General features: G+C 36.3%; 1 protein-coding gene across 19 annotated transcripts in view; it reads left to right on the top strand.

Moving 5' to 3' along the window:
• Positions 1–27,110, top strand: part of KDM6A (lysine demethylase 6A) — a 168,431-nt gene extending 141,321 nt beyond the window's left edge. For 10 of the 19 annotated variants that reach the window (XR_005932914.1, XR_005932911.1, XR_003924179.2 and 7 more), the window contains 12 exons: positions 3,371–3,500; positions 5,031–5,136; positions 5,881–6,086; positions 8,459–8,523; positions 8,626–8,700; positions 10,544–10,692; positions 11,702–11,816; positions 13,912–14,099; positions 15,357–15,498; positions 20,851–20,977; positions 21,918–24,016; positions 24,065–27,110. Coding sequence is in view for 8 of the 19 variants with exons in the window: in XM_030019665.2 (XP_029875525.1) it covers positions 3,371–3,500; positions 5,031–5,136; positions 5,881–6,086; positions 8,459–8,523; positions 8,626–8,700; positions 10,544–10,692; positions 11,702–11,816; positions 13,912–14,099; positions 15,357–15,498; positions 20,851–20,977; positions 21,918–22,214 (1,600 nt within the window). In the remaining 11 variants the exon portion in view is untranslated. Of the gene's footprint in view, positions 1–3,370; positions 3,501–5,030; positions 5,137–5,880; positions 6,087–8,458; positions 8,524–8,625; positions 8,701–10,543; positions 10,693–11,701; positions 11,817–13,911; positions 14,100–15,356; positions 15,499–20,850; positions 20,978–21,917 lie in introns of all 19 variants that reach the window. The other 9 variants (XM_030019668.2, XM_030019674.2, XM_030019670.2 and 6 more) reach the window with 4 other exon arrangements.
• The last annotated feature ends 360 nt before the right edge of the window (positions 27,111–27,470 follow it).

The following is a 27,470-nucleotide window of genomic DNA, read 5'->3' as shown; positions in this document are numbered from 1 at the left end:
CTACATAGCATTAAATTATTTGTGTTAATATTTGCTAACAGCACGGACTGGGGAGCGAGTGCTGTATAATGAAGAGGAGAGTGGCTGTTGCCAAGCAGACTGGGTCATGCCTCTGCTTCTGGTTAACTGTGTGTTTTGGTACAGCCGGAGGGAAAGTTGTTCTCTAAGACTGAAGGACGTAAATTGTTTTTAGAAGGTGTGGGAACGTATCCTGAAGAGCAGTAAAAGGGAAAAAAGGGGGTGTTTTAATGAATCTGATGATTGATTATTCAAGAGATCCCATAATTACGTGAAATTGAGGCACCTATTTCATCCATAGTGGTTGGTGTCACTCCTAAGCGTAGCAGTTTGGGTTTGGTCCTCAGGGTAAAGCAGTTGCATGAGTTGTTGTTGCTTTTACCCATCGAGCAAATCACAGTGGGCCGAGAGCTGCAGCTTTGGCTCAGGACAGTGCTGCACATCAGTGTGCACCTCTGTCCTTATATTTCTGAGGCTGACAGCTGCTCCTGCCTTCTCCTCCTGCTCGGCGGGAATGAACGGTGTTCCTCTCCCTGAGCAGTCTATGAAAAACTAATTCCCTCTGTAAAGTCAATTTAAATGACTGAAGCCTGTCCTTCTCTTCATTCCTCCATCACAGCTTTGTAGGTGACTATTTGGGCATCCAGTTTCTTTTCAGGGCCTGTTTTTTCAGGCTTGTTTTTTCTCAAGCATTGCATCTGTTTCCTCTTTCAGCCTCTTACAAAAAGTATGCTCTTGAAACAGAGATGTGTGAGATTTTCCGCACGGTTGCTGTGGTCAGAAAGGGTCTTTCGCTTTCCTTTCACTAGCCGTAGTTCTGTATTTCCAGAGGTGGAGAGGCCGGCAGCGGATACTCACACCGCTTCATTTCAAGTGCCAGTAGCAAGTCTTTTTAGTACTTCTGTGGTCTTTTTTATAATATCCATCGCTCTGTTTTGCACACTATCAATTACAGCGTTATTCTTTAATAGTTCTCTTGCATTGTTATTAATAGTAAGTTATTCTGATTCATAGTAAAAAAAAAAAAAAGAGTGAAACTGGTCTGTTAAAGACAACTTTAAATACTCTGCCCGTCTGTTTCCTGTGCCACTTGAATCACAAGCGTTTTCCTATCTCAGCTTTGCTTTTCTTTAGCCCCTTTCCTCTCTTGAAATTTCCACACAGGGTTTTAGTAACTTAATAGGAAACTGTGGCACACATTTGGTAGTATCAGCTTCAAGTGCTGGGTTTATGAGATAACTCTGCTCATCTGATCTTTTACTCTGTACTCTCTGCTTTCTCCTGTATCTCCTTTGCTTTTTCAGACCTGTAGTTTCTCTAAGCATTCAGGAGTTTCTCCTTTCTCTATTGTCCCCCTTCCCTGAAGACCCCATGTACCCTGGCTTTACTGAGCTTTTGCTGTGGTGATTATGTGGTTGTGACCACTGTAGCTTAAGTCACACTAGTTCTGAGCAATGTCCCTTTTTCTTCGGGTTCAGTCTTTCTCATCTTCCTTGCCTCAGAATTGCCTGAGAACTGTTTATTGATGTAAACTGAATTTTGTCAAAGTTCTGTTTGATTTTTAATACTATGCATTTGCTTTTCTTGGTTTTATTTTTCAGTTTGGTAATGCAAAGTTTATAGTTACTTCTAATATCTGCTGTTCAGATTATAGTTTCACTTTGTATAGATAGTCTGAATCTCAGGTTCATGCAACCATGGTTGATAAATTTCTTTGAGTGATGGTGATTTTATATTGCTGTGGTTTTTTTCTATGTTTTTTTTTGTGTGGGGACAATAGGGCCGTTGCAAGAACTGCATCGGACATTAAGCATTGGTCAGTGAGTTTTTTGCCAAGTTGGATGATTCCTAATCAAAGCTTCTGCATTGCTCTTTCAGTTTCTTTGAAGTTGCAATCTGTTCTGGCATTAGGCTTACCTAGCACAAGAAATAAGCTGTGTTTGGTATTTTGACAGGCATACTTTGGAGACAGTGGTTAAATATGTCTCTGTATTGCTCTGATCTTCTGTCAGAGGAGAGCAACGTATGAGTTAGAAAGCTGGCATAAGTTCTGAACTGACTTGTTTGTCGTGATGAGCACCAGTTTCTCAGGATGCTCATCTTTGCTGCAGCCTGGGGTACGTGAGATGTTTGCTCATTTTCTTTAATGTGTTTCTTTCTCATAACAGTCAGTCTGATCTCAAGCCCCAAGTCCATCTTACTCATTGGTTATGCTTGATTTGAAGCAGTGCTCTCACAGGCCAGCATCCCGCTCTACAGTGTTTTTCAGTGCCAGTATTACTGTGGTTTAGAGACAAACTCTGTTGCTGGGAGTTTCATATAATGTGAGTCAGCTGTGTTTTCTGCCGAAGACTGTTGTTACCAGAACAACTTTCTTGTAACTGGTGAGTTTTGTGCAGATACATAACTAAATTATGCATTAGAAACATCCCATTTTGTGGGGTGTTGAGAGGTGGTAACAACAGCTAGTGAATCAAGTGAGGTTGGAAGAAGAGTTGAATAATGTGTAGTTGGAAGAATTTGAAGTAGTTGAGTAATTTTTAACAAACAAAAATTTAAGGGATGGTTCTGTTAATAAATACTCTCCTGGTGATAGTGACTGGAAATTGAATGTAAACTAAGCTCAGAATGCAGATTTTTTCAGGTCATTCATTATAGGAAAAATGAATACACATACGGTGGGTTATCCACGTCTGGAAATCTCCAAAGAAAGGCTGCAAATGTAACAAGCAAGGTTCTCACTCCAGTACGTGTATGGGTGTTGACACAGCAACTCGCTCAGGGTAGGTCCTTTCCTCTGTTGCTCAAACAAATGGATTATGCAGCAGTGGCTCCTCCTGGCTTCAAAATGTGTAGTTCAGAGAGGGGTAGGTGGTTGTTCAATTTAGTGTCGTTAGTGTAGTTATAGTTGTTTCTTGTGACTCAGAAGTTTTTTGGCTGAGGCATTGTCATTTTCTGACTTTGTGCTCTTACACAGTGCTATGCACAGCATTACTGGACTGCGTTATGTCAGCTGCTATGAACTGATCATCCACCAGCCAGTGCCGACCTAATAAGGTTCTCCTCTATTTCTAGTTGAAACGTGCTTTCTCTGTTAAATTTTGTCAAAGCAGTCATACTTGCTTTTATTTAAAATGGCCACATTTTTAACCAGTAGTGGTGATGTTGCAGATTTGGTAGGCAAAGTGGAGATTATTTTGAATAATATCAAATTATTAAAATGTGTGAGCTTTCTTTGCATCTTAAATTACGGTTTCTTCTTATACATCATTATTTTGCAGAAGAGATGACACTAATATATATTTATTTTATTTGTCAAGTATTGACAGAGGCAGCTCTTCTTTCCTTTTAGGAATCTGGGTAAAAATGGCTTATCTAACAGTAGTATTCTATTGGATAAATGCCCACCTCCACGACCACCGCCTCCACCATACCCTCCCTTGCCAAAGGACAAGCTGAATCCACCTACACCTAGTATTTATGTAAGTAAATCTAATGGTGGAAGTGCATTGCTGACTGTCTTTTGTAATTGTTTGGATATCTGAATTACATAATGTAATTATTTTAAAGATGCACTATTCATAGCTGAATTGTAATTACAGTGCTCTCCCAACTAGTGTACAAGCAGGAAAAATGCTAACCTTAAAGAAAATTTTGAGGCACAGTTTGGCTTTTAAAGTACTTGTAAATTAGGAATTTTGGTAAACGGGAAAAAGTTTCAGAATGTTTTTATTAATTTTTTAAATCTCATAATATTGGCAGAATAAGCAAAACAGTTCATTAGATACGATGCACAACATTTCAAATATGTATGTACATGTTTTGCAAGTGACAGTTTAGGTATAAATGAGCAAGTAATTAAACTAAACTCTCCTAACAACCTGCTTCAAAATACAGTAAAGAAAAAATTAATGAAAGTTGAGGTGATTTAAGAACAAAACATCATTGGGAAAAGGCAGGTTTTAGTTGTATAGTATTTCCTTACTCAAACATTAAAACTTCTGTTCTGACAGTAAAGTTTCATAATAGCCTTGTGAAAAGTTTGAGCTAAGTTAGTAATAGAAGAATAAGTTACAGGATGTGCACTGTCTTCATAACAGAAGAATAAATTATAGTATGTCCATACAGCCAGTGTGAAAACCTCAAGTTAGCTTTGATCAGCTCAACTTGGGGACCAGAAGTGGTTGGCACTTTGGTCTGATACTACACAAGGAGTCTGCCCGAGAGCTAGATTAATTCGGAAGCAGTAGTGCTTCCAACTGTTCTCTAAGTGTTGCATCTGAATTAATTACCTTATTAAAAGTTCGTCACAGCTTTGTTGAGTCCGTACAAAGCTGCTAAGTCATCATGCTGCAGCATACTGCGTAGATGTGCCAGCGTGGGTCCCAATATTTGGGAACTCTGTATTGTGTTTTGTTTATTGAGAGAGATGTCTTGGGCATTTTAAAAGATGCACAACAATTTTAAATAAAATAAAAAAAAGAAAAAAGATGGGGGAGATTAGAGCATAAAATTGAGGTCATAGGTGCACAAAAGCATAAGAAAACCAAATCAGCCTTTCTGGTTAACGTGAGATATACTGTGAGAGTAGTCTTTTTAATTATACTGTTTCTTGTATACATTATCTGTAGAATTAGTTTTTTTGACTTCTGAAAAGAAAGTTAGTATATTATCTTGCTCTTCAGAGAATTCTGTAGATTTAGGGAATGTACAAGGCTATTGTCAGATAAAGAAATAAACTGCAGGAAACCTGAGTTGCAAAAGCCAAGGCAACCTGGGAATAATTCATGCCAAGAAATAAATTGCAGTAACAAATTAATTTCAGGAGTGAACCCAGCTTTTACTATGGAAAGGGTTGTATGATGTAGCTGTTCATTCCCCATAGTGCAGGGAAACGGAGAAAATTCCTGTCTTCTTTCTGTTGTTTATCTTTTTTTTAATTAATCTTCTTTATTTTACAAATAAGGAGTCTAAATTCATTCGCCATCTAATATTCCATTATAATTTTACAGTTGGAAAATAAACGAGATGCTTTCTTTCCACCTTTACATCAATTTTGTACAAATCCAAACAACCCTGTTACTGTAATACGTGGCCTTGCTGGAGCGCTTAAATTAGGTAAGTTTATGTTTTGTTTTGTTTGTTTTTTTCCTTTGGAAAAAAAGTATGTGTTTTTTAAAAAGAAGTCTCTCAGTTCTTAAAAGTGAATTTTTTATTTCTGTAATACAGTATTACTTGTGTATTCCAAGTAATTAGAGTAATGTGTCATTTCTCAGTTTGCTACTGTTTCTAATCTTGATCATCTCCAAAAAAAAAAATCCCCCAAAATCCAACAGATTTTGTTGTGTGCAGAGATGAACTGAGCTGTGGATATGGAAGCTTACAGATAGACTTTTTTCCTATGAAAACTATGGCTACATGTCTTTGTGCTTAGATTTAATGATCTATAATCTGACACTGTACAATGTTTTGAACTCTGTAGATAGAAAAACTGTCATTGCTGGTAGGAAATGTGTTATATGATGGAAGTGCATTCAGAAAACTCTGGTCTGAAAAATACTTTATTAGTAATAGATTTAAAAATTGTTTGCAGATTTGTTTGCACAAGGCATGTAAAATGTTTCTTGGAATATAGTCTATACAGTAGCTGCCAAGTTTTTTCCTAAGCTTCTAGTGTTGTGTGCAGAAAAGCTTTTTGAGCATTAATCACGAGTGTTAATTATTAACCTACAGGTGGCCTGTGTTATGAAGGCTGAGGGGGGGGAATGCTTTAGTGTAACCCTTTAGATAACTTTAAGTATTAATTTTCTTGAAACTCTGTTATATTTTAACTCATTTATGAATTTTATTCCTATTCATTAGATCTAGGACTCTTCTCTACTAAGACATTGGTAGAAGCAAATAATGAACACATAGTAGAAGTAAGGACACAACTACTGCAGCCGGCAGATGAAAACTGGGACCCCACTGGAACAAAGAAAATCTGGCGTTGTGAAAGCAGTAGATCTCATACAACAATTGCTAAATATGCACAGTACCAGGCCTCCTCATTCCAGGAGTCTTTAAGGGTAAGTCCGTTGTTATTATTTAAGTTATAATTCACAAACCGTATACCAACTCTGGAACCAAATAATAATGGCTATTGAAAACAAATGGAAGCTGTAAAGGAAAAGGAGACACTTCCATTAGCATGAAGAGCACAGGTAAATTTACCAAATCTGTTTTGAATAGAGGGTCAAACAGTATATAGGGTGTTCCTCCCAAATGCTTAATGTAAAAGTTAATTTTCTTAATGTAAAACTCCTGGCTATTACATACTTTACAAGCTTGTTAGCTTAAGCTTTCGTATAATAATGTCAAAATTTGTATTAAAATATTTAGCACTTATGATGTTTGGGTTTTTTTAAACTTGTATTGCTTCAAATTTCACACACGCTTTGAAATCAGCTTTCTTTGTTCTTCATAATATTCTGAATTAATTTGGATGTGGCTTACTAGAAGTTTACACTCATACTTGTCTTTTGTTGGGTACCAAACATAACAGTTTGTATTTAGTTTAGAAGTTGTTAGACATATGAGACAGAGTGAAATGCTTGAAATGTTATTTTATTGTTATTACTTTTTAATAGTTTTGCTGAAGTAGTGAGCACATCCTTGGAATTAGCTGTGGGCCCTCCTCGGAGGCTTACATTATCTGGTGTTATAAAAAGATTAGGCTAAGGTGCAACTAAGACAAAAAAGATATTCTCGACCAGTTGTTAATTAGAAAACAGGAAAAACACCAATGTGGGGAATTGACTATTGCAGTTTTCAGTGCCATTACACAGAAACAGCAATGGTTTCAGTAAGAAAGGAAAGAGAATTTCTAGATTTAAACTTTGGGCATTAGAGGAAAGGATTAGAAATGAAGGAATTAATCGGTAGTTGAAGAAAAGAGAAGGGAAGGTAGTCATGGTTTTGAGCAAGACTGATATAGGGGGAAAAGAAACAGGAATACTGTTGGGAAGTGGGGAGCACTGAAGTCTTCAAGAGCTTGGGATATAAATGGGATTTTTCTTCCTTTGCAGTGGTAATAAATTTAAGTAGGTTATCGACTGAATTTTTCTAGTGCCCCCTGAACAGTTGCACCAGCATTGTATTCTTGTACATCATTCCAAAGGGGCTGGAGAACATTACTTCACTGGAACATTATATATACACGTTTAATAACGTATGTAATTGATCACATACCAGCTTGTCAGCAGCAAAGCCTCAGCTTTGGATTTGCACCAAGAAGTGAACTGCAGGATTTTCTGATTTTTATTTTTTTTTTCTCTGTTACAAATTGGTGGTAAAAATGCAATATATAAAATAATTTTCAGAATGATGATTTTCATCTTTCCCTTGGAAATCAGACAGTGTACATGTGTCCTTTGCCTAACATTGCTTTGACCTGTCCTTAGGTGACTTTTCACAGTGTTCAAATGAAAGCTTCGTTTCTTCTTTCTACAGACACAGTCCTCTTGGCTTGCCCTAAGTGATCTTCTTTTTTTTTTTTTTTTTTTTTTTCCCTTTCTAACAACTATTACATTGCTTTTCTAACATGTCTTGCAGTATTTGATAAATCTATCATCACTAGGTTCCTTTTTGCTTCTCTTTGTCCTTCATTCAAAGGATGAATAAGACTTTCTCAGGTACATAGGGCACTTTGAGATTTAACAACAATCCCATTCAAAGCCGGAGATCTTTGAATAGCCTCCAGGCAGTTCTTTCCTCCTTTTCATCTTACTTTTTTTCCTTCTGTGTCCATATACTTGCCAAAAAAGAAGACTTTAGAATAGGGTTTTGAGCACTCGGCTAAAAAGATCAGATTACATCATTTAATATGGTTAGATTTTTTCCACTAGTCATGGTCCTAGCTACTGCAGTGCTAAAATAGCATATGGCTATGAAAAATTCAGAAGATTTTATATAATGGATTTTATAAAATTAATTTCATAAATACTAGTCATCCCTGTTTCATATCAGGATACCTGCTTGACTTTGAAGGAAGGTAAATGTTCTAGTCTGAAAAAGTTAACAGTATTCCTTAAGACTGGATTCCAGTTCACCTGCATAATGAAGCAAACCAACATACTCATTTGTAACTCTAATGTAGGCTAGCAGAAATGTTTACAGTGTAGACGTTTTCTGTTGTCCTGGCCTGAGCCTTGCTGAATTTGTAGTCATAAAGAATTGTTTGCAATGGCTTTTGACTAACAACTTTTTTAAAAATTTTCTTAACAGTAATATTGACATAAAATCTTAGATACAGATATTAAAGATTGCACCTGCATCTTGAAACAAATGTGCTTATCTCTGTGAACATGTTATCACTTTATACCTATATATTTTATAAATATTCTTACTTTTATGTATATTTACATATATAGAAAAGCATTTCCACAATTGCATTTTATAGGAGGAAAATGAGAAGAAGAGTCACCACAAGGACCACTCAGATAATGAATCCACATCTTCGGATAAGTAAGTGTGGTATAACTGTGATAATTCTGTAGTTGGTTTTATGTGGGTTTTTTACATCACTCCCGTTTTCACATTCACCTATTTTATTTTCTATATTTGCAGCTCTGGGAGGAGGAGAAGAGGACCTTTTAAAACAATCAAGTTTGGGACCAATATTGACCTGTCAGATGACAAAAAGTAAGTTGATTACAGTGTCTCCTCACGGTGGTATTCTACAGTATGATACTCCTTCTGGAAAACCAATGCATTCTTCTCAGACATCAGTCTGTTGATAAACCCAATTCCAGTTGCACACCCCATTTCCACAATGAAATTGTTACCTTTGGTCTTTAAACTGTTGTTATGAGTCCTTCTCACTATAAAAATCTCTTTTCAAGCTTTTCTTTCCAGGATCTTTATTTTTCCAAAAACTAACTCAAACATCCATCAGAAACTGTTCGTTCTAGACTTCTTCTAACATATTCCCTTTGTTTCATTCTGAGGCTTTAAATTGTTTACAACTTTAATTACTTCTGACAATACCAAGTTTTCAGTCTTCACACAGAAATTGTACGATTAGATGTTTTTTCATTTTTGTTTGTCTGGATTTTTGTTACTTGGTTTTTGTTTCCTTTTATTCCTACTGTCATCCTTTCTGCTTCCACTTTTTCATAGCTCTTGCTTCTCTATCCAGGAACAGGGTTCAAAATATGTAGTAAAGACCAGACCAATGCTTACCCATGGATAAGCCGTGATACCTCTCCCAGAACCTCAAAAAAATAAGGAATAAATTGAGTATTCTTTAGACTACATATCCTTCTGTGAGTAGATGAAGGTAGCTCAGAAAAACATCAGAAAGTATTAGAAATACTCTGAAAGCATGGTTTTATTGACCAGTAATAATTTTTTATTTGGTTCAATCTCTAGTTAGTATGTATTTCTATAAAAGATCCAGCATGTCTAGGCTGTCAGTCGTGCCAGCTACAGTACAAAAATTCTGATCTACTTCAATCATTAGAGCAGAAGAAAAGTTATGGTGTTTGAAACTGGGGAGTAAGGCCCGCTTAAGATGCTGAAGTCTTTTGTGGTGTAGTCACTGAAAGATCAATGCGTGTATATATGTATGTGATCAGAGATTGTTATAAAATTTTAAATATTGATGCTATTTTTTTTCTAAAGAAACATCTATCTGTAGATACAAAATTGTTGCTAGTAAACTAGCACTCTAAGCAAACCATTGGAAGAGAGACTTTAAATTAACCTAAGCATAACTAACCTGAGGCTCATAGGGAATTGGATTTTGATACTTTAAATAGTTCTGGTAGGATCCCAGGGTGCCAGATCTTATGATCTGCAGTCTCAGCTTTTGCTGCAAATTATCTTTCCCCTCAACGAGCCTGTCAGATTTGCGACTATATTTGGAAATATTTTGAAATTGGAAGAGTAACACAGATACCTGGGTGACATTACAGAGCTCCACACTTAAGTCCTGGGATTTTTGTGTCTGAAGATCTGTCTTTTTCTTAATGCAGGTATTCAGTTCTGTAGCACATGCATGTTGTTAACTTCGTTCTTGGTCACAACAATTGTGTGCACAGGCTAGGGTATATTTAGACAGTCTTCTTGACATATGTTGTAGCATCGTGCATTTGGCTCTTGAAAGCACGGTTAACAGTTTCTGACTGGCTGGCTTAGAGTGTGGGGAGAGCACAGCTCTGTTTTCACTTGGAAAAGATGTACACAGAGGCGTAAATTGCAAGCAGAATTTTCTGGCAGTATAGCAGCAGACTGGCTAACTGTGAGAGTGAGTCACCCTGGCTTTTAGCTCACCCTTAAATGAAATTGTCGTTTAAATTTCTGTAACTGTCAAGTAAGGGTATTGCATTGTCTCAACTTCCCTCTTAAGAAATGCTAAGTTATATAGCAGTAGCTTGTCTGCTCCTTTATCTCCTATGCTAACAATTTTTTGAAAATGTTTGTATTTCCCAAACTCTTCTAAGAGTTTTAGGGATTCACAGTTTGATTTGCTATTTTGCTGCAGGTGGAAGTTGCAACTCCATGAACTGACAAAACTTCCTGCTTTTGTACGTGTGGTATCAGCAGGAAATCTTCTAAGCCATGTTGGTCATACCATCCTGGGCATGAACACAGTGCAGTTGTACATGAAGGTTCCAGGAAGCAGAACACCAGGTGAGTATAATCTCTTTGCACGAAAAAAATCAGGTTCTACTCCTGTAATATTGATTTAATTGCACTGCAGATTTTCCGTATCTTACAGCATGCCTAAACATGATAAAATTGTACGTACTCAGTATTTTTTTAATTTCTTGTATAACTGAACTCTGTGTGTAAGAAGTGCTAAATTACCTCATAGTGGAAATTTCTGGATTTCTGCAATGCTAGGAAATTACCATACTAACCTCTTGCATGCAATGCGGAATTCTTTAAGAGGACAAAGAGGATGGGTTTATATCCTTGGACTGTATTTTACATGCCGTGAAGATTTTTACAGGTTTCCAAAGTAGGTCTTGTGCAATCATAGAAATCAGTATACTTTGACTTTTTAGATTCTTTATTGTCTGAGGATAGAACTCAACCCTCCATAATGAATAGTGCTGTGTTGGGGCAGTGGACTGAGACTTGAGGGATCTGGACTAAATTTCAGGGTCTGTTTTTTCTGAAGTACAACTTTAGAAAATTCCATTAGGGATTATGGCTCGGTTTTCCAGCTGTCAAAAGAAGATAAAATACTGGCATTTCTACATTGATTTTGAAAGCTCTTTGGGACAGATTTTCTTACTACTTGTCTATTCAGTGCCTGAAGTCATGAAGTTTTGCTCCTGACTGGGACTGTCAAGAGCTATCATAAAACACAAAATCTAAGCTTTAGCATCTTGAAACATTTATTTCTACAGAAAGGGAACTGCTGAAGTATTGGTCAGATTCACAAGATTGGTAGTTCCGGGTTTTCATTTTCCACAAACTAACAAAAGCAGAATTCTGTTGTACTGGTAGTTTAATTGCATTTCTTAAAACCATGGAGCACCTAAATAGTGTGTGTAAGTGTCATATAAAAAATATGTACTAATACTTAAACTATGATGTAGGGGGTTTTAGTAATTGTAACTTTGCATTTTCGTAGCTTTATTTTGATAGATCAGCCTTACATAAAGTGTGTCTATTTTTCTCTAAATTTCAGGTCATCAAGAAAATAACAACTTTTGTTCAGTAAATATAAATATTGGTCCAGGTGACTGTGAATGGTTTGTCGTCCCTGAAAGTTATTGGGGTGTCATGAATGACTTCTGTGAAAAGTAAGCTGGGCGTGCTGTTTTTCCTCTATTTTTATCAAGTTCTTAGTGTCTTTCTCAGACCTAAGTGGGGAAAATCACTGAGGGTGGTGTAAGAGGACATTATTTTATGGGTTTTCCATGTAGTCAGAAAAGTCTTTTAAAACAAGTCAAAATGAAAAATCTAGGATTTATACAAAATATGACATTTGTACAGTGTATAGAAACTTGGATTGCCTGTGATAGCTTTGCTCTCAAAAATTAGCGTTAGGTCTGTTACTTGTTTTTTCAAACACAAGAATGAAGGTAATAAGAGAAGTGAGAGATTGGTAGTAGCAAATGCTCATCTAGGTTCAAGATTCAAATTTATACATTAAAGGGGATCAGAAATTTACTATAAGCATAGGCTGTCTGCTACCAATGTGTATTATGTGGCACCAATCCAGTTTTCTTAGTAGTAACATTTCCATATCAGAAAATCCATCGTAGTCCTTACTGTTTATCTAGGCACTGTATCATGCATATTAAAGCTGACCTCAACTATTACCAAATGGTGATGCTTTTCTAATGGCTTCTAGGGCTACTGCAGTGGAGTGACAGAAAAAAGTTGGAGGTGAAGGAATTGGGGTTTGTTTTGGTTTTTTAGGACTGATGGAGTAAAATATTTTCCTGGTGATATATGCTGTTAATCTTTATTATGATTAATGTACATGTTGTACCCAAGCGAGTACAGAGTAATTGGTGTTTTGGCATTGTTTCTTGCTGCGTCTAGAGGGACAGCTTAGTTTACTTAGACCTCAGGACGTGTCATGGCATGCTTTACATACACTTATGTGTTTGTAGCTTGCTGGAAAAGTTGAGGTGCACTGACCGTTGGGGAAATACTCAACCATATCTAAGACTGGGGTTTCTATGTTGTGCCTCGTGTTGAGTGGATGCTTTAAAAACAAACAAAACACACACACGTGCATACGCACCCCCCTATGCCCACCACCCTACCCCCCCCCCCCCAAAAAAAAAAAAAATAGTATGAGCAATTGCATCCCCTGATCATGCTAGTATTCAAGCAGTAGCCTCTGAAGCTGATCTTATGGGAGAATTTTTTTTTTTCTTACCTAGCCCAGTTAAAACTGGACTAAACTCTTGACTTTCCTTCAGAACTTTTCCAGAGTTCTGCAAATTCATCTCGGTGTCTCTGTACTCTGTATTTTCTGCCAGTCTACTGACAACCGTTCGTATTTCATCCACCTTTACAAACATGAGCCATCTCAATGTAATTCCACTGATGCAATTGCGTCTCTATGACAACATGCCTTTTACCCCCATGACACTTGTCCCTGAGGGTGACAGAGAAACTAAGATCTTGGTAACCTCATAAAACGTCTAGAGTGCCTGATAGAGGCACTGAATTGTCTTTGAAAACTATGAATTGTGAAGGATCTCCCGTGGTACAGTATAAAAACAGTATAAAATTGGGATAAGTATGGGAGAGACGTATGTATTTTGCATAACTGTAGTGGAAGAGTTCACGCTTAGGAAATCCATATGGAGGTGGTTTTTTGTGCTTCTGAGGCGGGTCGACATTTCTTGGCTGAATATGGCATAGACCTGTGGATCACAGTTGAGATGGTGCCAACAGGTCGCTGCTTGTGTGGACAAGCTTCATGTGTGTACAGTGACAGTATGAGTACCTGGTTGGCATTGTTCAAAACAGAAAGCATTCTTAAGAGCTGGTATGGCCTGTATATAAAATCAGGCACTGGTTAAAAAAGCAGCAGCAGTGTCATGCTAGATCTGACCAAGGATTTCTCTGCCTCAGCATTAATAAAATACTGGGAAACTTAAAGGAAAGTAGAACATAACTGGAAGCCATAAACTGACTTCACATGGGCAACTAGATGGTTAAGTGTTTTAATGTATTGCAGGATGGGGAAATAGGAATTAGGATCAGGAATTTTATAGGTGAAAGTTTCCTTTTGGCTAGTCCTCCCAGGTCACTGATTAGATGCAGAAAGCATTTTTCATGGTGATCAGTTTTTACAGGTAATTTTGTTGAAGTATCAACCACTAATATGTCTGCTGATAAATGCTGAAGACTTTATTTTTCCTATTGTTTCAGGAATAATATGAATTTCCTCATGGGATCTTGGTGGCCAAACTTGGAAGATTTGTATGAAGCCAATGTCCCAGTTTATAGGTTTATTCAAAGACCAGGGGATTTAGTGTGGATAAATGCTGGCACTGTTCATTGGGTTCAGGCTATCGGTTGGTGCAACAACATTGCATGGAATGTTGGCCCTCTTACAGGTATGGTTGAATAGTGCCTGTGCTGAACTATGTAATTAGGTAATATTATACTACATATGCACAGAACCTGTCATTTCTTACTAATTTACCATGCTTTACTAGATTAAAAAAATGAATGTACTGTATTTTAAAACATGGTGTGTTGAAGCTTTAAATAATTCCATTGGTAAGAGGAAGAGAAAGAGCAAGAATGCAGTCTTTGCACTCGTTCATTTAATGGGCTTGTAAAAATTACAGTTGTATAGCAAATACTAGCAGAATAAAATGTTTATATTAATTTATACACTCTGTCTTGTAGGCCATTTTTTAACTTTGTCTCTCAAAATTTGTTCTACCCAGCAGACTGTGCTGTAGCTTGCATATGAGTTTAAGGACTTGTCCAATCTAACTTTTTCAGGACAACAGATGCCTAATTGCTCTTTAGTAAAAGCATCAGAAAATGCGAACAGTTGTAAAATTTTGTTCATAAAGGAGTATTAGGTTTTTCAGATGTACTGCTTTGGAAGTCTTTAGTTTTGAACCATGGCATTAGAAGGTTTTTAGATGTGAGAATGGAAGGAAATTTCACAGCTAAAATGAGCTTCTGTCAAGCATTTGAAGAGAATGTATTTCCAAAGAACTCCCGTTTTTTTAAATAGTTTAAGGTGTGTCTTTATTTCATTATGGTGCAAGAAATAGTATATATCCAGGATTGTATGACTGACCAATACAGAGCTCACATGTTAAGTTGCAGTAAATTTTGTAGAATGTTTTTTAAAAAAGGGCAGGGTGAGTACGCTGCTTAATGAAAAAGTCTGACTTATTGCAACAAATCTCTCAAGGTGCAGTCTTCCTTTTCAAGATGTATTATATACACCATAGCATTGTGAAATTGTGATAAAGAGTGAATAAAGTGAGATGCAGACATTTCAAGTTTAGGGTTTTTTTTAAATCTGAAATACTTGAAAATTTATTAAGTAAACCTTTTTGAAATATTGCTCTCTGTTCACCATAGAAATTGAAGACTTGTCAGTAACTTGTTCTCACAGATAGTTGTTGCTGCTGTAGCATTGTGTGTTCTTTTAGCGTCATAAATACAATTTTTAAAGAGTAATTTTACAGAACTCAAGTCTAGTTGGAATGAATGGGTCATTGCGAATGAAGTTTAATCTAGCCCTAAAAGGTATAATTTTTTTATTATAATCAGATTATTTTGGCTGCACTTGATACTTATTTCTTAACTTGAATAATTGCTTTTGTAATTTTGTTTTTGTATAGCCTGTCAATATAAATTGGCAGTGGAACGGTACGAGTGGAATAAACTGCAGAGTGTAAAGTCCATAGTACCCATGGTTCATCTTTCATGGAACATGGCTCGAAATATCAAGGTCTCAGATCCAAAGCTTTTTGAAATGATAAAGTAAGTTCTATTTATTTGAACATTTACTGTACCCTTTTCCTCTTCAAGCATGAAACAATAGTTGATTTGTCAGTAATCCTCTCTGTTTCTGAGAATCAAGCCAAAAATATTTTATATTCTGTTTTTCAAATAATCCATTTATAGATATCATTAATTTTATTATTTATTTGATGTTATTGTGGCATAGCTTTAGAGTGATCTAATTAAATTCTTCGTTAAAAATGCTATAGACTTAATATAGCAGTTTACAGAAACAGTTGACTTAGATGACAAAAGCTGTTCAGGGTACATAAGAAATAATGAAATTAGGTCACCAATCCAAATACTAGAATTTGGATGTTTGATCATTTTTACAGCAAGGTTAAACTTAAATTTACATTTCTAGAACCTCTAGTTAGTGCTCACACACTGTCATTTTGAGATCCAGTATAAATGTTTTAAATAAAGGTGAGTAGGAATTTGAAAGCCTCCTTCCCTTTGCTCGCTCTTCTGAACAATGAATTAATTGATGTGTAAAACGGTAATTGAGTTTAGTGACATTTCTCATATGCATATTCCAAAATGCAGGAATATTCCAGGCTAGGAATATTCCTCAACCTAGATTGAGGAATGAATGGACATTTCAGCGTATATCATAGGTTTGTCCTAAACAAAGTGGAGGAGTGAATTTCAAAGCAAATTACTTGTCAGGAGAATACTCTCGTAGCAGCAGTCTCTTGTTTTCCTTTAAGCCTACCAAAGAGCTTCTAGTGTGAGCACTTCTTAGTCTTACCAACATACTGGATCCACAAGCATTGAATCCTTTTATAATTTGCCTTGAAATGGACCTTTAAAAAAATGGGTGGGTTAACTTGCAAAGGAAGGGCAAAGAAAAATAATTTATTCCCCCCCCCAGTAGGACTTATTGATGACATCTGAGTGAGACTCCTTTTTACAGTAGGAATTTAAGCTTGAACATCTGTTGCAGAATGGTGGAATTGGTGAAATGGTAACTTTGTAAGGACCAAGAATGTTGGAAGTCAAAGACAGGGGGGTTTGTAGTCACCATAAAGCTAGTTTTTGGAATACCATTTATGTGTGAATACTTTCTTAAAATCTAGTAACTAATATCTAGGGGAAAGAAAATCTTTGCTGAAGGCTTGACAGTCCTGCCTCTTCAGTTAAGACATTAGTGCGCATATTCAGGATGCCAGCTGTCATAAAAGGGAGGGAGAGAGAAACTGAATAGTTAAAAATGAGGAAACGGGAAAAGAAGCAGGGTGTGGGACGGAGGAAGCCAGAAAGTCCATTTAAAAAAAACCAAAACAAACAAACCCCACAAACTTATTTCACAATTATCTTCATATGTATATCTTCCCAAGCCCAGCAGGCATCTATTGTAAAGCTTGAAGCAGTTCTGGAATGTTTTTGGCAAAACATGATTTCAATATTTTGGCACTTGTATTTTGCATTTGCACAAGTTTGGGGTTTTTTGCCATGGTTTAGGCTTAAAAGGAGAAAAAACATGACTGAGCATAGCATCCTTCTCCGAGGGAAACACTTAAAGTGTTGTGAATAAACACAGAGAACAAAATGGTAGTTTCTTATTGTCTTGCTAGCTGATGGCAGCTGAGCTTTTTCTAGTGAGAGACCTAAATTTTAGGTGTAGATTACAAATAAAGATGCTGGGGAGCAGATACAAACTTCAGTCTTGCATACATTTGCTTTTTCCAGCCTACTGAAACCATTTCCAGTTTACTTGGATTAAGCCCTCCATCCAAGTTAGTTGTCAGCCAAATCCCAAGTTCCATGCTATGTGTGCAGAGGGGAAGAAGATCCAGTGATGAGCTCTGGCTTGTAACATGTAGTAGCAGTAACCTGAGATAAGTCTTTGTTGTGGTCACTCCTGTAGTTATGGTATAGCTGTTAATAGTAACGGGTGTCACCAGAATACACAGTCTAGTATCTGACCATGGCTTTGTAAGCATACTGGAAATGCAGAAATCTTCATGATCTCCTTCATGATCATGCAGTTGCATAATTTTCCTGTGGACTGCTTGTCTGCAGGAAAATAGTACCAGCTGGCAAGTAGCTATTGTCCACTGCTCCTGGATTTTAATATGTACAAAATACAGACATTTGTGTGTTTGTTTATATATATGTGTGTATGTGTATGCATCTGTATAAAAACACTTGAGAAATAGTGATTTCTGATACAGCTGGTTGAATTTCATCTTGAATAGCTGACTTTTCATTTGTCATCAAGAAAAAAATATATCAGTGACACAGCTGTCACCTTTTTGCCAAATATAGGTCTGTATCTAAAATTGCGCATTGAAGATACCTGCATTGTTTAGGTAGTTTGACTTCTGTCTCTGGGGCTTCTTAGGTATCAGAATAGTACAAAATAATAGCTCTTGGAAAATGATAAAAAGTAGTTTGTAATTCCAATTTGAAAGATAAATACAAATATGTCTTACTGGGTTATGTGAGAGTAACCACTACAGAGGCAGTAAACTAAAATTTAAGCATGCATATAAATATTGGGAACCAGATTAATGATGAAAAGAAATAGAATAGTAGTAGGGGAAAAAATAATAGAAGGAAACTTTGCTTTTTGAAGAAGTCTGAAGCCTCCTTATATTTTTAATTAATGTGCAACTTGGTGCTGTCTTGCTAGATAACAGATAAAGAGCAAAAACTGAAACTTTCTCATTAGATGTTTCTTAAAGATTTGATATTAACAGTAGAATCATGAGCAGGAATACAGGCAGACAAAATGATTTAAAACTTGACTAAGGGAGTGCAACCGTCAAGAAAAGAAAAATTAACTGCAAACCTCTTAGATGGAAGCTAGAAGGACTTTTACAAATGCATCTGAGGAAGAGAAGAATTTTAGGTAGTAGGAACATAGTAATTAACACTTAAAAAAATAATTCCAAAGTAACCAAAATACTAAGTTCTTTTACAAAAACAGTTTTAGAAACATAAAAGAACATGACATGGGAGAAATTATTTTGCACAAAATCACCAAGCCAGATAAAATATGTTTCAGTATCAGTAGGGAAGTTATATTACTGAAAGATACAGAGAGGTCATTTTTGCATTGCTATTGGGATGGTCTCCACAATTCGAAAAGTTTTACTGGATATCTAAATATTCAAACAGGTTTCTCACTGCTCTTCTAGAATAAATCAGGATGATGTCCATTTTAAAATCTTCTTCTCTTAAGTATTTGAATTTGGCTGGACATGATTTACTCATACTCTTGATGCCATACCTGAAAAAAATTGAGGGAGAGCTATGGTCTAGATTTTCTTTTAACTGAATTCTCACTGTACAAGAATAAAAGCAGGCCTACAATACTAAAAGCTGACACCATTTAACTTACACATTGTGACTGCTGGAAACCTTTTTGACTTGCTTTAGGCTTCCCAAACTTTAGGAAATTGTGGTGCATTTTCAAAGTGGTGGTTCGTATGCTTTCTCCCATTCTTTGATAGCATGAAATAGTTAACATTTACGTTTTCAAGTGCCACTACTAGGATCTGAATTTTATCTAAGGAGGGGGAATTCACCTTCTAGCTATTGTTTTTGGCTTTGGTTGCAAATTTGGCAAATGTTGCAGCAGTGTTATATGTGGGTTACATTTTGGGCAATTCTTTTTTCACAACTGTAACACTAGAAGACTCTGAAAATTCTTTGGAAGTCAGGACTGGAGAACAATGGAGGCAAGTGTGCAGATGTGCTTCCAGTTGCTCTTTGGCATACCCAAAGACTTTTTCAGATAACAGCAGAAGGGAAGAATGGTAGCTTTTAAGTTTGTTTGAAATCGGGCTGTATTGCATAAAAGAATGCTATACCAAAGTTACTGAGCTTGTCAGAAGCACATTAGCCCAACACTCAAGTGAATTAATACATGATCTGTCACATACGGTTGGCCTTAGCATCGTAAGTCCCTTTAACATCGAACTCTGAAAGTGTTGAAGGAGTTACAGCTAAATGAACTGTTTAATTTTCTTGAAATTCGGTATATGAAAATACGATATTTAATGGAGAAACATGCTTTCAGTTTTGCATTATTCTTACAGTCAGGGTATTAATGAAGCCATAGACTTGTTTTAGTGAAGATGAACAGTCTGAGTATAAAACATCAAGAGAAGAGTATCTCTAAGCCTAAGATTTTATTAACTACTTGGAAAAGCATGAAAGAAACATTTTTTGAAAAAATACAGAACGTATATCTTACATGTTTAAGGTTTTAAAATGGGAGAAGGATCAAGTTGAAAACATTTTGATAGAACTCTTGAGCACTTTGTTTTCCGTCCAATGTTTATTCCTCCCCTTATGTTTTTTTCAGTCTTCCTTCTGCATCTAATGAGTGTGTAACATAACCACCCTGTGGAGGAGAAAATTAAAGGCTGCAAAGGCTGCAGCTCAAATAAATAGGATAGCTGAGAGCTAAAAATTATTGTAAATAACATTGTAATTTAGAAATCTGGCGACCTATTTTGCCAATTTTTTTATGGGAACGTACGTAGCTCATACAATGCTAGAAAACAAGTTAGATTTTCTAGTACAGAAGAGAACTGTATAAAACTGTGAAGATAATTTTTTTTTTTTTATCCTTTACAGAAGGATGGCAGGGAATTGTTGATTTTAATTTGACATTTGACCAGTTCTTTTCTTCATTCATAAAATAAGTGTTAAAATTGTACTTGGTTTTTTCAATGTTAGGGGTTTTTTTTCCTATGAAGGGACTTCCTTTTCTAATAGCAACCTGTCTATTCTTTTTCCTTTTACACGGAAGAAGATACCTGTTGATAGATTTTATTTCCACTGTGTGTAGAGTGATTCCCATCAGAACTTGGGTTTTCAGACTTTGGATGACTGAAAGTTCAGTAGTGCTGAGGAAGTAACAAGGTTTTTAGGATGTTAGTTAAAACAGTTCCTTGGATTAGGCTATAGTCATTTACACAAAATGTAAAAAGTTATTTTGAACTTGGCAGTTCAAACTGACTTTTTGCTGATAAATTCATAGTTCAAAATAAAATACATTAATTGCTTTTGAAAACACGTTGTTTTATTGTGCTTAAAAGGCCATTTGTGCATTCCAGTCAAAAATGAAAGATGCAGCCTGTTTGCAGGGCAAGGGGCTGTAGTGAAATTGAACAAATCTACGCAGAGGTCCATAAGCATGTGGTCTAACTTCTACCTAAGTCATGAGTCCAGTGATTCTTATTAGTCAGCTGTTCTGAAATCCCAGAGGAAGAGGAAACTCCAAGTACAGGGTCTTGGAAGAAATTTAAGCCTACTTGAATCTTGCTATAAAGTTGAATATTGAACTTGATATACAACTGATTTTGGTTGCAGGTACTGCCTGTTAAGAACTCTCAAACAGTGTCAGACACTGAGGGAAGCTCTAATTGCTGCAGGAAAAGAGATTGTCTGGCATGGGCGAGCAAAGGACGAGCCAGCTCATTACTGTAGCATTTGTGAGGTCAGTAAAAATATGTGTTGGGCTTGTGTACTACTATAATATTTATTTAAATTTTGTCCTGTCTTTTGCTGTTGTTGCTATTTTAGTTTTGCTTTTAAGTTGCAGCAGCTACTATATGCTGTAAGCACATACATGTGATGCAGTACTGTCTTCAAAGAGCTTATCAAGCTGTTTTTCTAGACATAGGCTGTATTTTGCTGCAGTCTCTTCCACACTACTTCCACAGCACTGTTATTCACTAGGTCGATTTTCAATTCTCAGTTATTATAAAAAGTTGTTATCCCTTCCTGCATATAATTTGATCTACTGAGCTTCATTTTAAAGGTGTATCTGTCTTCATTTTAGAAGTCAACAACATCCCCAAAAGAGAGAATTTAAGTACATTTTCTTCACAGGACATACCTTTTTTCCTGAAATTTTTTATTCTACTTTCTGTTAATAGTTTGTTTAAAGTATTGGATAATAGTTTTCGTGAAGCATAAAAGAAAATAAAATTTTCCTACCCCCTGAATATCAGTTTCTAGTTATCTTCTGACTCAGCCTCCTGGGCAGGATGCGCATGTGACTGAGTAGTAAGGAAATAAATCACTAATTTCTTTTGCAGACAAATTTTAAAAAGGAAAATTAGGTATATTTGTTATAAGTCTCCACCTTACTGAGTAACCCCTATTTAGAGTATGAATCCTGCTTCTGTCAATATTGACCAAAAGCTTTCCCATAGCGCTGCTCATCCAGACATCCACAGTGTAATGTTAGTGGTTTTACAGTATTTCACTTCTCTGCCTGAGCCTTAGGAGGATAGATTTTCCCTGAACAAATCTAATTTTTCTCTTTGCATGCACAAGGTAAGGTTGTAAATGTTGAAGAAAATACCGTTTACATGGTTTAACTTCTAAAAAATGAATTTGTAATGGTTGCCCTTCTGTTTCCTATCTAACAGGTGGAAGTCTTTGATCTGCTTTTTGTCACTAGTGAGAGCAATTCTCGAAAGACCTATGTTGTACATTGCCAAGACTGTGCACGAAAGATAAGCACGAACCTGGAAAATTTTGTGGTGCTAGAACAGTACAAAATGGAGGACTTGATGCAAGTCTATGATCAATTTACATTAGTAAGTCAAATTAATAAGTGGGTGCATAAATACATTATTTGTAAAGCAGTTGTAGACTGTCTTGGTACTCCACTGTATGAGTACCATGGACTTTCTGATTCAAATGGAGGTATGGGTTGTGTGTGATATTTACAGAACAAAACGCTGAAGAGTCAGAATTATGTGAAATAGTACAGTAACTTACTGCAGAACATAACCGCTGAGTTTTCAGGAAAAGTATGATGTTACAATTCATAAAGTTGTGGCTTTAAAAATCCAATAGAGATCACCTGAAGACCATAACTGGATCAGATGGAGATGGGAAGAATCAGGACAGTGAAGCTTGGAGAAACTAGCACCAGGTTCAAGAGCATCTCTAATACATTGGTTGTGGTATGAAGTCAGTATAGCAGCAGAGCATCCTATGCACTCAGACCCCTTCCTTCCCCTTCCTCACCCATCCCCTCCCAAAGCAGCACTGTCCTTCTGCTTAGCAAGTGGATGCTCTCAAACAGTTCTGTCATTTGGCTTGGGGCCTCCTTTGCATTTCAATTTAAAGCAAAAAGCCTCTTTGCCATTATAGCTTTGTGCTATATATGGCAGCCTCCTGCTTTGAACTGTGTCAGCACAACTGTCCTAACATTTCACCCAGGTTTCATTGTTTCAGGCAAAGATGGCTTGTTTGTAATCGCAGTGAAAGCGATGCTGGATTTATTTGTAAGACTTGCCTTTCTGTCAAAGGAGACAAACATTGGACTAACCGTTATGAGAATTTTGTGTTGAATTAAATGCAACAGCCCAGAAACGGCTGTGCCTTTTGATTCATTTCCAGGTGCCGCAGAAAATCTATGTTTAGACAACTATTTCATGTAATGCTAGCATGATAAGTTGTGACCTTTTGAGGTGAGGCCTCAAGGTTCAGCAGTAGAGGCTGGTAAGAGTGCAGGACCATGTCCTCTGAATTTAATTCTCTTCATTGGTCCTACAGAGCCTGAGGTGGTTGAACTTCAATTCATACTTCTAGGAGCCCATTGTCATTATAGTTTGTGAAATACTGCAATTTCGAAGTGATGATCTGTTACAGAAAAGCATATAAATAAACACCTGTTCTCAGATACGTCATCCAGTTGAGTGGAAATGGGCAAGAACATTTCTGTATGGAAAAGAGTGGGGAGGGAGGGGTGTTTTGTTGTCTGTGTTTATAACATCATATAGGTAACACTGATGATATTGTCCCTAGAACAAGGGTTCTCAACCTGTGAGTAGCTCCCTCCCCCACCAAAGCCTATACCTGCAGCCCTAAGGGGGGTTAATCATTGTTCTCTTGTGAAATTGGTGTGCACATTCATTTCTTTTAAAGGGGATACAATCTCAACTGTGAAGAGTCATAGCCTAAAAGTGACTTCTCTCACATCTAGGAGAAGAGTTAAGGTTTGTTGCAAGTCACAGGATGAAGATAATCTCAGATGGCAAAGGTGCAATAGGCCTAACAAAGAGTCTTTGTGTTTGGGGTGAAGTATTGTGAGCAAACATGAGGATCAGTTAGTGTTACTGTTTCATAAGTGGGTACTATCATATGATTTAAAATGTCTTAAAGACTGTGAGTAGATTCTTGAAGAGATTCCACATCATGACAGGACTGATGAGCAGGAAAAGAGGAGAAGGAAATGCCATCAAAGTTTCAGTATTTTGATGGTAATACCACAAAGTGTAATATTGGGAAGTAGTTAGGTATCTTCTAGACCTTGTCTCCTGAAAGCAGGCAGGAACAAGACATCTAGCTTGCTTCACTCATCAGGCACTCTGGTGTTGTCTTCCAGGATTAAAAAAAAAACAAAAACAAAAAAAACCCAAAAAAAACCAACCCAAAACAACTTTGTCCGTGTGTCAGAGAACCTGAGACCCTTTCCACAGATATCCTAACTTCAGAGTTATATATTATTGTTTAGGTAGAGGGGGGAAAAAAGAAAAAAAGAAGGGAAAAAAAAAAAAAGAAGAAGCCCGCAAGGCATTTGGAGAAGCCACAAATGGACAGTTCCTCCCCCCCCCCCGCACTGGTAAACAGGTTGAGAATCCCTGTTTTAGCATATATAAAGATACATCTATACTGAGCCCACATGGAGCTCTTTGCTGCCGCAGCGGGACTTGTTTTGGCAGCTCACATTGTATTAACACAGACATCCCCACAGCGTACTCCAGTCTGCAGTATAGGCAAAATCCTAATGCAGAGTAGTCATAAAATGCACGTTGTATTTGACTAAGTTGGAAAAAGATGCCAGTATCCACTTGAAAGAGTCCTGAAGTGTAAAAAGAGTAGTGTGTGTGACTTTAAACTCTCATGGTTACAATTTGTGCAGGTCTTGGTTAAACAACTGAGTTTTACACCCTTGTAGAAAAGGTAATTTAATGTTTTCTTTTTCAGGCTCCTCCATTGCCATCCTCCTCATCTTGACATTTTTTCATGGACATTAAATGAAAACTTTTCTGATATTCAGGAAGTGACCCAGTTCTGCACCACTGATTTTTGTAGCTATCCCGTAAGGCTGCTGGCTGAAAGCTGTGTCTATGCAACCTTCCAAGTGCGGAGTGTCAACCAACTGGACAGGAGAGAGCACTGCCTCCTACTCCAGAACTCAAAACAAATAAAGCTCATCCAGCTGTACTTCAAAAAATAATTCCATGTTTTGTATATATCTGACAAAACTGGCAACATTATACAGACTACTGACTTGAAGACCACCTCTTTTGTATTTCTCTGTTTCTGGGCTGATGAGTTGGTTTCATCCATTTTTCCCCTTCAGAATTTCCCTTGGAAAAAGTACTAGCTTAGCTGGTCATTTCTTTGTAAGGTAGTTAGAAATTTTAAGTCTTTCTTTGGGCAATTTTTTTTTTTTTTTTTTTTTTTTTTAATGTGAAGAGTTAGGTGATATAAATTTTTTACTGCTTTTATGTTTTTCTGTCTTGTTTTGAAACCATGACGGTTACACTTTTGGTTCCTAAATAAAATTTAAAACAATTAACAGCCAAGTCACAAAGATAAATGGGTTGCACATAGACTAAGGAATAAACTTCAGATTTGTGATTTTTGTTTCTAATCTTGATGTAAATTTACACTATTTATAAATACATATTTATTGCTTGAAAATATTTGTGAATGGAATGCTGTTATTTTTTCCAGATTACCTGCCATTGAAATTTTAAGGAGTTCTGTAATTTCAAACACTACTCCTATTACATTTTCTATATGTAAATAAAACTGCTTAGCATTGTACAGAAACTTTTATTAAAATTGTTTAATGTTTAAAGTTTTTCTATTGTTTGAGTTTTAAAAAGATTTTATGTACAGTGCCCAGTTTTTGTTCTTTTTTGAATCTGATTATATATATTTTATATATACTCTTGTGCTTGTGTATATATATAATATATATAGAAACTCGAATATAAATATGTGTATAAAGATTTAGAGACTAAATTTTTCTCGTTTTAAGTTTTACATCTATGGTAGATTTGAGGTGTCTACTGTAAAGTATTGCTTACAAAAGTATGATTATTTTTAAAGAAATATATGGTATGTATCCTCAAGACATAGAATGACCTTCAGACTGGTTTATTGTTAAATTGCACTTTTTGCAATAACAGACCAATAAATAGTTGCTGCCAAAATGTAGTAGTAGAAAATAAGTAACGGCTAAACTTTAAAGCTCTTCAAGAAAAGTACCGGCTTTGACAGGAAGTTTGGCACTAGTTTTAGAGGAGGAATGAAAAAGGTGAATTTGAGTTTGGGTGGGGATATTCTCTAGAATTCAACCAAATTGCAACTTATATATTACAATATGTTCTATTAACAATTTTAAAAGTTAAGACCTAATCATCTTGGCGTCATTGTTGACCCCAAAAAAGGTCGTTGTTTTGTGGTATTCTATTGTATTTTCACATATTTTGTAATACGAATTCACTGGTAAATTTTTGAAGCACTAGGTTTATTTAGGACAAGTTTATAATATATCATTGTAACAGTTTGCAGTTTTAATGATGGTATTTATTTTAAGTTGCTCCTTTCTCATTAGCTTCTTGGAAATGCATTAAATCTAAATTTCAAAATTGATAGCTTTCTTATCGATCAGATTGACTGATGCAGAAGGTTCTGCATCAAACAGTTTCTCATAATTTCTCATTAGTGGGGTATGTTAGTGATTGCATTGTTAAATTTTTTGTAATCGATGTGAAGTGTTAAAGGCACAGAGCATGCTGATAGTTTCTTTGAACAAAAAGAATCGCCTCTTACATTGTAGTTTCAAACGAAGGGTGTTTTAATGAAGAATCAGTACAGCTTGTCTAATGCTGTTACAACAGTTTATCCATAGTTATAAATGACTTTCTTGCTAGTTCTTACAACAGTTGGACAAAAGGGTATCGAGATTAAAGAAAAGCAAAACAAATGCTCTTGCCAGCAAAATTATCAACTAGCAGTTAGGAAGCCAGTATTTGCAGTTCTGTAAAGATGTAAGTCTCAGCTCTTGATAACAAACTCTACAAAATCATAATTTTTTACTTATGTATTTTATGCAGTCATAACTATTGTAATCTTGACAAACCATGCTGCAACTGAAAAGCTACTCCTTTACAGTAGTCTTAAACCCAAATAAAAGCAAGATAACTTACCTCAACTAATGGTAAACAAAAAGTCCTCGTTTCTCAGTGCTGTAAAAGAATAATTGCTAACTAGGGAAAGAGCTACTGTGTGCTAATCAAAAGGGCTTTGTACCTTTTCTTCCCCTTTGGAAAAGAGGATATGCCATTACCAAGGAAGAAAATTCGTATTTTACCAATGAACAAGTAGACCAAATCAGTAGAGCATCAGGCAGTGTCGCTCATTCTGCATGAAGGTTTTGTCATGAATTTGAATTGCTGCAGGGTTTTAATATTTTGCAGTTTTCACATTTCTTAATTACACTATGCTCCTAACCGATGGACAGTTTTGATCTATAAGCTGCTATGATTTAGAATGCTTTTGTTTCATTTTATTAAAAAAGCACAAGTTAATATTTTATCAATTGTAGTTATTACGAAGCACTTCTGCTTCTTAAATTACAAAGCGCACGATGCAAGTGAAGCGTTTGTAATCTCTGGATATTTCCAAGCGTTAGCAATTGGGGGGGGGGGGGGGGGCGGGAGTCCTAAGCCGAACGGAGGGGAATAACTGACTTTGCAGGAAAGCTCAGTCTTGGGACCCTTGAGCTCCACAGCTGAGCCATACTGCAAGTGATTCTGGTTTGCTTGTGGCTACCAGTTATTGTAGCAGGCAAATTAAAGATTGAAGTGTCAAAGGATGAAAACGGCCAAAGACGTGGCATTTATTGCAAGAATTTTTGAAAGGTACAGACTAATAGAAAAGGCCATTAT

This window comes from Aquila chrysaetos, chromosome 7, assembly GCF_900496995.4.
Source record: "Aquila chrysaetos chrysaetos chromosome 7, bAquChr1.4, whole genome shotgun sequence".
Taxonomy (NCBI): domain Eukaryota; kingdom Metazoa; phylum Chordata; class Aves; order Accipitriformes; family Accipitridae; genus Aquila; species Aquila chrysaetos.
This window is presented reverse-complemented; position numbering and strand designations above follow the sequence as displayed.